This window comes from Podarcis cretensis, assembly GCF_951804945.1.
Source record: "Podarcis cretensis genome assembly, chromosome: 8".
NCBI lineage: Eukaryota > Metazoa > Chordata > Lepidosauria > Squamata > Lacertidae > Podarcis > Podarcis cretensis.
Window position 1 is genome coordinate 71,822,925 of NC_137177.1, and position 9,699 is coordinate 71,832,623.

Below are 9,699 nucleotides of genomic sequence, written 5' to 3' on the forward strand. Positions count from 1 at the left end.
GGCAGCTTTTCTCCTGGGAGACCCGGGTGGGGGTGATATTTATTATGTTGATCCTGCGGCTCAGGGGGACTCTTCCGACAATGCCCCTATTAACCTCCAGAGTGTGGGGCTGGGTTTCTCGGTGTTTCCCACACTTTCGAGCCCATTGATGACATTCATGGGGAGGACAAATGAAGTGTGCCTGGGCCACAGCGCCCATTAGTGCCGCTGTGCAGCTCACTATTGTGCTGGCCGGCAATTTCTGTCCTGATAGGCCATCTGGAGAGCTTCGCTTTCCCAGGGACCACATTGAGCGATCGGCATTATCCCCCAGACTCTCTCTATATATATCAACAACAACAACGCTGGGAACTTTATGCTCTCTGACACCAAATCGCTGGCATTGGGGAGGCTTTCCCAAACTCATTTCAAACCCTCTTTAAAAGGTCTAGAAATTGAGGGGGGGTTAGAAAGGGGGCTCAGAGAAGGGGAATAATAATGCTATTTTGTTTTATTACAGTTCAGCTTGCCCCATATTGGTACATTTGACAGAATCTATGGGAGGCATTTGGGACGCGGGTGGCGCTGTGGGTTAAACCACAGAGCCTAGGACTTACCGATCAGAAGGTCGGTGGTTCGAATCCTGCGATGGGGTGAGCTCCCGTTGCTTGGTCCCTGCTCCTGCCAACCTGGCAGTTCGAAAGCAAGTCAAAGTGCAAGTAGATAAATAGGTACCACTCCTGCGGGAAGGTAAATGGCGTTTCTGTGTGCTGCTCTGGTTCGCCAGAAGTGGCTTAGTCATGCTGGCCACATGACCTGGAAGCTGTACACCAGCTCCCTCAGCCAATAAAGCGAGATGAGCGCCGCAACCCCAGAGTCAGCCATGACTGGACCTAATGATCAGGGGTTCTTTATGGGAAGCATTGGGAAAACAAAATCCAGAGTGTGGTGTTGTAGTCAATGATAACCCTTCTCAGAGTAGACCCATTGAAATGAATGTCCATCATTAGCTTAGGTTTGATAAAGTCAGCGGGCCTACTCTGAGTTTGATGTAGCTCAGGGAAATTCTGGTTCAGACCAGGCTTAAAATACTTGGGGAAATATTGGGATTGAGGAATTGGATCAGGTTGAAGCCAGCTGAGCTGATTCCCCACTGAAATCAATGGGCCGGGAATGACTTTCCCCATTGACTTCAACAGGACTCAGTTAGACTGGATGAAGTCCTGTATGTTCTTACCTGGGAGCCAGTCCCACTGATGTCACTGCTTCTATCTGAGCAGACCTCTGCAACATCGCTCCATAAAGGACATGACAATTTGGGCAGGGGGGGGGGGATGGAGGTAAGCGGAGTTCTGTGTGCTTGAGTCAGAGCTCTCTCCCACCCCACAAATATCCAAACGATTAAAAATCGGCATCAGGTGACGTGGGAGGCCAGGGTTCAAAAGGAGGGAGTAGAGCCATGTGCAGCACTTTGAGTTCCTTGGGGAGGCAAATATGTACGTAAATTACTGTTTTCATGTAGAGCAGCTCAGGCATGTGGCTCTACAGACTACGACTGGTAGTAGTGTGGTGTAGTGGTTAGAGTGTTGGACTGTGGGAGGCCAGGATTCAAAGCCACCACTCAGTCACGAAGCTCACCGGGTGTCCTTGGAGCCACTTGCTGCCTCTCAGCCTAATCTACCTCACCGGGTTGTTGTGAAGATAAAATGGGGAGAGGATACCGTGAGCTGCTTGGAGGAAAAGGCAGCATTATTAAGAATAATTTTGTTTGTTTGCTTGCTTGCTTGCTTGCTTGTTTGTTACCCATCCTTCACTTCCTCTGTCCCCTAAGCATTACATATTGTATTTCTAAAAAGAAAAAGAAAAAAACCCAATACAGTGGTACCTCAGGTTACAGATGCTTCAGGTTACAGGCACTTCAGGTTACAGACTCTGCTAACCCAGAAATCGTACTTCAGGTTAAGAACTTTGCTTCAGGGTGAGAACAGAAATTGTGCGGCGCGGCGGCAGTGGGGGGCCCCATTAGCCAAAGTGTTACCTCAGGTTAAGAACAGTTTCAGGTTAAGAATGGACCTCCAGAACGAATTAAGTTCTTAACCCGAGGTACCCCTGTAAAGTCATCAAATAAATTATCTAACAAAATGAACAGTTGTGTTTGAAAATCTTCAAACTTAAAATGTTTATGTGTTTATTATGTAAATAAATAATTGGATATTTAATTATTTAAATAAATAGGATGCAGAGCAGGACTCATTCTACCAGTACTGCTGAAAGACCAGCTCCATCAGGTGCCTCCTACTCCTGAATTGCTGTTTTTAAGCCTTGGCACCTGAATTTGTGGGGGGTTTTTCTTCTTCCTCTTCCCTCCTTGTCCTTTTCCCCTTGGATATCGTGTCTTTCAGGTGCTAAGCCTGCAGGCAGCGACTCTCTTGTTTTAAAATGATTGTATGTAAAAGCCACCCAGGGTGCCTTTTTGGCTGAAGAGCAGGGTGTAAAAGCTCTAAATAAACAAATATAAATAAATAAAACCTTTACCCAACAAATTTATCTAAACTTCCACCAATGAGCTTAGTGGCTGAGGTGGGAATTCGAACCCACACTGTGTGTTTTTTGGCACGCCTACTAATAACTTAGGGAAGTTTACCCAGATATACAATGGGAACATCTATTTTAACATACCATTTTATTTTATAATGAATATTTTTAAACTACTGACCTTTTTTATGTCCTGCAAAATTGAGGTTAATTTGTTATTAACTCTTTTATCCATAATTTTTAATGTTTTTTATATTAGGTAAAAGCCCTTGGAGTTGTTGTTTTTTGCTTATTTTTACAAAAGGGTTGTATCCAACACCAGGCCTACTCTGAGTAGACCCATTGAACTGGGCATGTTACTTTCGAGGGGGTCCACTCTGAGAAGGGCTTCGTTGGATACAACCCAAATCCAGTCACACAAATTTAAAAGAAGGGTTGAGTTGATAATGACAGTGCCTCAGAGCATGGGAAGAGTGCAATCCCTCCAAGGGGAAAAGCAAAACAAAAAAAGATGGAAACGATGCACCACTCTTTTTTTACCCTGGGAATTAACCGCCAGCAGATGGAAGAGGAGAAAAGCTCATTGGTTTAATGGGCCTATAAAGTGAGTGTGGAAAGGAAGAGATTTTTGCAGTGGTGGGAGAATTGGGGGGGGGGTAGGTGGGAGTGTGTGCAGCCAACCCACCCACCCCCACCCGAAAAAGGGGGATGCTGTTTGGGGCATGACTGCCTGGTTCACCTCAGATGGTGTGAGCCCGCAAATCCCTGTTTCCCACACATTGATCCATTCATGCTGTTAAACTGCAGACAAAAGACGTGTGCCTCATGAGTCCTTTCATGCCATCTGGCCTGTACTCTGGAGGGGTGATTTGGAGAGGAGAAGGAGTTGGGGGGGGGAGAGATGATGGAGAGAAGGAAGGAGAGTTATTTCATGAAGAGGGGCGAACCCACCCACCCACCGCACCCTGCTCGGGAGTCCCTAGGGGTCTTTGTGACGCGGGTGGCAGTCGTTGCTGAAATCCACTCATTTCATATCCCCCCCCCCCAAAAAAAAAACTGTACATCCGATTTCTTATCCAAACCTCCCGCATCGCCACCAGACTTTGTGCAGCTGGTGTGCCCTCAGCGCCATGCCAAAGGCAGCGGTTTGTGTCCGAAGGTTGCAATCCTCACCCCACTTACGAGGGGAGTAAGGCACCTGCCTGGATTCGATAGGACTGGCTTCCGAATGGATAGAATTGCACTGGCAGAAGCAGTAAAACAATGTTATTGCAATGGCTTCTGCCGGTGCTGGCATATGCAAACTTTTGCATCACACAGGATTCTTCGTCAGGTGGCCTGGCGTTCAAATTGCATGTGTTAAGCTAGGGAAGTGTAGCCTTCTGTGTTGCACAGAACTCCGCCACCCTGCTTTGGTCAGATTTTGCTCCGTTTGGCAGGAGGGACGCACATTCTTTAAAACCAGCCAAGTCCCAGAGGTATACAGGTTTCCTAAACTCACAGGTTTGAAATAAAACTGGCGGCTTTAAGAGTTCACCGACTCTTGGGGTCGGCGGAAGCTGTGCGAGAATATACATCACCACTGCCTTCTCTTTAGAACCTGTCAGCTATAACTGGGGCTTTAGAAAGGTAAGGCAGGTGTGGTCTCTTTGCTCTTCAGAAGCAGAGAATCACAGAGCTGTTGAATTAGAAGGGATCCCGAGGGTCATCTAGTCCAACCCCAAGCAAAGGAGGGATGCAGTTCAGTGGCTGAGCACACAGAAGGCTGTAGGTTCAATTCCTGGCATCTCCAGGAATCTGAAAGCCTGGAGATCTGCTGCTAGTCATGGTAGACCTTTTATTTGCCAAAGTACTAGAGATAGTGAAGAAACATTGAAGGGTTTTAACATTGAAGGCTTTAACCAAGTGGAAACCAAGGGAGGAGAATTAACTGCCTCACTAACGACTACCTGCTTGAAGGGACATGGTACTTGCTAAGTGCTACTTGCTTAAAATATCATGATACAAATTATTTCACCTTTTTATCACTGGCAATGATCGCATTATACTCCCCCCCCCCGCCCCACCCCCGTCTCTCCCTCCCACTGCTTTTGTGAGTATTTTCCTCTCTTTTCTTTGATTTGGGAACTGAAAAAATATATGTATGTAACCTTTGTGGGCTTTTCTTTTTGTTTTGTTTTTAAGGTCAGGTGACTTTGCTTGCTTTGTGTTTAATTACACAGCAAGGCTACCTAAGCATGCAGTATGGCTGGGGATTCTTTTTGTGCTACAAAAATAAAAATGAAATTGTTGAATAATTCCGCAGAGGAAGGGTGGGGATTTAACACTATGTAAGTACCCATTGCATTGAGGCCTGGGGATGAAGGGAGGCACAGCTAAATACAAGAACTGGTATGTGTGATTTTGAGAGGGGGGCTGGGAGAGATGTATCCAACCAAGTCCTACTCACTCAGCCTAAACCCATCAGTGGACCTAAATTAGTCAAGTTCATTCATTGCAATGGTTCTACTCTGAGGAGGCCTATAATCCAGGCTGGACGCCAGCCAGATGCAAACAGAAAAAGAAAAAGTCACAGTCCTTGTGCACCTTTAATAGGAGATAATTTTTGCTGACCAACTTATGCTCCAGTACTCCCTGCACCCTCCCCAGAACATATGTTTTTCCTTTTACATTTTGGTTGCTATTCTCTGAAAATCGACCTCACTGTATTCATTCAAACACACTTTAATGTCAATGGAAAAGGTCTGGGTCTCCCAAATCCTGCTAGCCCCCCACTACAACCCCTTTCAAGGGAAGCTTTTGGAAACGGGAAAGTTGAAGGGGTGGGGGGGAAGGTGTGCATACACACAGAGTCTTCCTGAGCATCGCTCCCTGGCGCTTAATTTCGCTGCATCCTGGGGAAAAGGCAGCATATTGAGATGTTGACGTCTCTCCGGCTCCCAAGGCCGAAGATAATGGCCGTTCCCACATTCCCATCCTCCTCGAAGCTGGTCTCTGTTGTTACGCGCCCCCCACCCCAAGCTCCCCAGTCCACCTGCTCCTTGGGGAACAGTGGTATTATCCCAAAGTGATTCACAGTCAATTTACCATGCTGTAATAGATGCCTCCCCTATTGTCCCGGAGAAACTCCCCCATTGGCCAGGGAGTGTGGGAAACTCCAAGACACTCTGGACCCAGGCATTTGGAGGAGGCTGGTGGATATAAATAGAGGCCCCCACTCCCTTTCGCTTCCACACAGCAGACCTGAAGCCAAACAGTTTCCTCGCTTTCCTGGGTTAATCATGGCAACAGCCGGCACTTCGCTGGAAATCCAGGCAGCCAAAGCGAAAAACAGAGTAAGTGTTTTCTTCTGTTGTCCTGCTTGGAAATGGTCAGATCCTGCCCCGTCAAGAGAGAGGGGTTTGTGTGGAAGGCTAGCAAAGTGGACTTACTGTACTCAGCTTCCTTATACTGAGTCAGACCAATGGGCGCAAGAGTCTCCCCCAGACTTACCTGGCAATGTTTGGTGGGGTGGGGATGTTTAAACCTGGGTTAAATTTTGCACGCAAGCAGACGCTCTTATCGCTGAGCCATGGCCTTTCCCCACGTGCGATTTGCTAACTCTCTTTTCTCCTTTCCTTGTCCCCTCACAGTTGCAGAAGCCGCTGGTGGAGAAGTTGCGCCGCGACCGCATCAACGGCAGCATCGAGCAACTGAAACTGCTTCTGGAGAAGGAATTCCAGAGACACCAGCCCAGCTCCAAGCTGGAGAAGGCTGACGTTCTGGAGATGACCGTCAGCTACCTAAAATATAGCCAAAGTGAGTGCTGGTCTTGTTTATTTATGCTAGAAACCTGTATCGGTTTAATGCCACGTTCAGTGCATGGATATCTACCGCTACTGAATTCTGGGAGGGGTAGTTTGGTCAGGATTGCAGCGAAGATCCCATGTGCCACTCAGAGAATGACATTTCCTATGGCTGCCTAGGTACCTTGGCACAAAGACAAGTCCCCTAGGTTTCCTAGGGAGAAGCGGTGGCTGTTAAGCTAGGTTTAATGTGTTGGGTAGCTATGCCCTTTACATAGCTAGTGTGTGTTAGGTCAAAACACCACTGTGGGCACCCTCACCTCTAAATCCCATCTCTCTTTCTTCACAGCATTGGCGACATCGTCTGTAAGCAGAACCCAGGATTACAGCAAAGGCTATTCCTCCTGCCTGAAGGAAACTCTGCAATTCCTGGCCATCCACTCAACGAACTCCGAAACCCAGAGCAAGCTCTTAAGTCACTTCCAGAAGCCTTGGGAGGTGGCTAGCAATGACACCTCTCCACTTTCTACCCCCGCTCTGCTTCAGAAGGGGTCACCCCAAGGCGCCATCTCAAAACCAGCCTACAAATTGTGGAGGCCTTGGTAGGAGAGAGCTCTGATTCTCAACATGTGTTTAAGACATCCAGGAGGAGATGGCAATTTGCCATGCAAATCCTGCACCGCTCCTCGGGAGAATATGTGTGGTTTAATATGTATTGGTATCTGACTGACAAAAGCCTTCCGCATTCAAAAAGGCAAAGTGATCAGAAAGGAAAAACCGTTCTGAAAGAATGAACCAATGTCATCCTTTTATTGGGAGAATTCCGGGCAGCTGTCCCAAAGGGAACAACAAATCATTATAATCGTGCTGTGTTTGGATCTTGATGCTTATTATTAATTGATAGAAAGTGTGTGTGTGTGTGTGTGTGTGTGTGTGTGTGTGTGCGCGCGCATTTGAGGTTTGTTTTGTTTGCAAAAAAAAGAGTAACTTCTAAGAAGTTTTTGGGCCATTTTCTTTTTTCAAGAGTCTGTGCTTTGTGTGGCTTCCTTGCAGCCACAGCAACAGGCTGGCCAGATTTTGGTGGTCAGGGTGAATACCCATGAAGGCTAGGGAACTGAACAAATCCCTCAGCTTGCTTACTTCACTTACAATTCTCAGGGCCACCTTCCCTTTGTGGGAAGCCCTTGGGGGCCACAATTCAGTGAGAGGTGGGGCCAGAAGTGGGCAGAGTAATGAGGTGTGAATGTTGCCTTTGCATGGCAGGCTACATTCCAGCCCTGCAAATACTAGGTTTCGAAACACATACATAGCCCCACGCTTCATCCAAGAAGGGCTATTACAAGTTCATGGATATATTTCAGACAGACGAAAGAACTCAAGGAAAGTGTGATGCAGGGCTGCAATGAAGTTCTGTAACATTTGTAGATTTCCAACACACATGTAGTCTGTGAAACACCTGCTATTTAGATGCCCACAAATGCAAGAGGCTATTTTGAAAAAAGGAAAAAAGGCCTTTGAATGTTGCTACTGTGATGAAGTTCTATAACATTTGTAGACTGTACAGAGTGTGGCGAGAGAAAAGCGTTACCCTGTGACGATAACGTGTAGAGGATGTTCTTCAAATTGGTTGACTCTCCAAGGCAGAGTGTTTGTGTTCGAGAAGCTGAACGAATGCTTTTTATAAAGGCAGAAACATAGTTTTCTATCCTCATAGGAAGGAATGTAACAGCCCAGAGTGCTGAAATATGTATAACATGAATTGTTTAATGATGTCTTTTATGAAAGGCTAATTGTACAAATTGTATTTACTTCTCTTTCGGTACCATAACTGTTTTTATGGTAGGTTAATTTTTGCTGGCTACCGTCCTTGGAGGATGATGTAATGTTGTTGGGTGTGACGCACCGAATCTGTAATCCGTTGGAAACCACTTTTGCACAGTGAATGAGAAACAAATAAAACTAGCTTGCCTTACATGCATTTCAGTGTATCCAGTGAGTTATTCTGATTGAAGATGGGACACTCTGAGCAATCGGCCTCTAACATCAAGGGAGTGTGGAGTTTTCACTTTGCTTTACAGCCAGATTGTTACTCATGAGTTAAGGCTGCACTTACCTAATTGCACTTACCTGAGAGAAAGCCCAACCGAGTTCAATAGGATTTACTTCCCAGGAGACATGGTCACTAGGACCGAACTGTTAATCCAATTGTGTTCACTGGGGCAGACTCCCCAAATCTGCTTAGGAGAGCAGTTTTAGTGAACTGTACGCACACATAACAGAACATTTGTTAGTGGTGTTGAGAATTGTTTGGAAAGGCCCCTATCCCCCTCAGAGAGCTACAATATCCAGGGTTCCCTGCGAGAAGAGATTGACTGTTAAACCACTCGAAGAACTGTAGTGGGGGGAATAGGGGTCTCCTAACAACACTCAAGACTACAGCTCCCAGGAATCTTTGGGGGAAGCCATGACTGCTTAAAGGGTTAGGACACTGCTTTAAATGTACAGAGCAGATGTAGAGGAGCCCTTGTCTCCTAATCCCAAATGTGTGGAGGTGTTTGTGGTTCCCCAGGGGTGCAAAAACGACATTCTGCACATGCACGAAAGCTCTCCCTTCTTTCTTATTGCATTGCTTGTCTAGGCTAGGGCAAAGCCTGCTTATGACTCCAGGAAAGCCTGGCTCCAATTGCAACCTGAAAGAAGAAACCCGAAAGAAATAATCAATTAACCAAAAACCTCTCTTTCACTTATTATTTATTCAGTTTCTTACACATCCTTCACTAAAAGGTCCCAGGGCAGAATACAATATTTAAAATTCATTACTGAAAACTCTTTAAAACAAATTAAGAGTCACAGGACAGATGCATCTCTGCAAGGAGGGAATTCAATAACCTTGGAACTGCCACAAAGAATGCTCTCTCCTGGGCCACCCCCCCCCTCCAAAGACCACCCATCAGGTAGAGCGTGTTGCAATAATCCAATCTGGAAATCCAAACTTGTTAAAGGCCTTCCATGTTCACTCAAGGCATTCTCTGTGGCAGCCTTTATGTTGTGTAATTCCCTTCCCAAACACGTATGTCGAGCATCTTCATTGTGCTGAAGATTTACCCTGTCCTTTGAAACCTCAGGTGTGTATTTTTAGGACCCACCTTATTCCCGTGACTGTAATCTGTTTCAATTATCTATCTAGTCATTCATTCATTTATTGAATTCCTATACTACCTTCCATCTGAGGATCACAGGGAAGCTAATAATATAAAAACATAAAAATACATAACATAAAAAAACAAAACAATAAAATAAGAAACAAAACAATAACACCCCCTGCCCAACACCACTATGTTTTTATATGTGCTGTTAGCTGCCCAGAGTGGATAATAATGGTAGCCGCCCGCCCTGTAAG

At 46.0% G+C, this 9,699-nt stretch overlaps 1 protein-coding gene across 1 annotated transcript; it reads left to right on the plus strand.

The window, feature by feature from the left end:
* Positions 1-5,757: 5,757 nt before the first annotated feature.
* Positions 5,758-7,225, plus strand: LOC307222998 (transcription factor HES-5-like). The gene is made up of 3 exons (XM_079988655.1): positions 5,758-5,849; positions 6,147-6,312; positions 6,649-7,225. Exons 1-3 carry the CDS (start codon positions 5,796-5,798, stop codon positions 6,903-6,905), a joined length of 477 nt encoding a protein of 158 aa, XP_079844781.1. The 5' UTR covers positions 5,758-5,795; the 3' UTR covers positions 6,906-7,225.
* The last annotated feature ends 2,474 nt before the right edge of the window (positions 7,226-9,699 follow it).

Bases quoted from the DNA above. Each gene is read 5' to 3' on its own strand.
- LOC307222998 (XM_079988655.1), top strand. From the start codon at position 5,796: ATGGCAACAGCCGGCACTTCGCTGGAAATCCAGGCAGCCAAAGCGAAA. The intron at 5,850-6,146 runs GTAAGTGTTTTC...GTCCCCTCACAG, and splicing joins CAGCCAAAGCGAAAAACAGA to TTGCAGAAGCCGCTGGTGGA. The intron at 6,313-6,648 runs GTGAGTGCTGGT...CTTTCTTCACAG, and splicing joins CTACCTAAAATATAGCCAAA to CATTGGCGACATCGTCTGTA.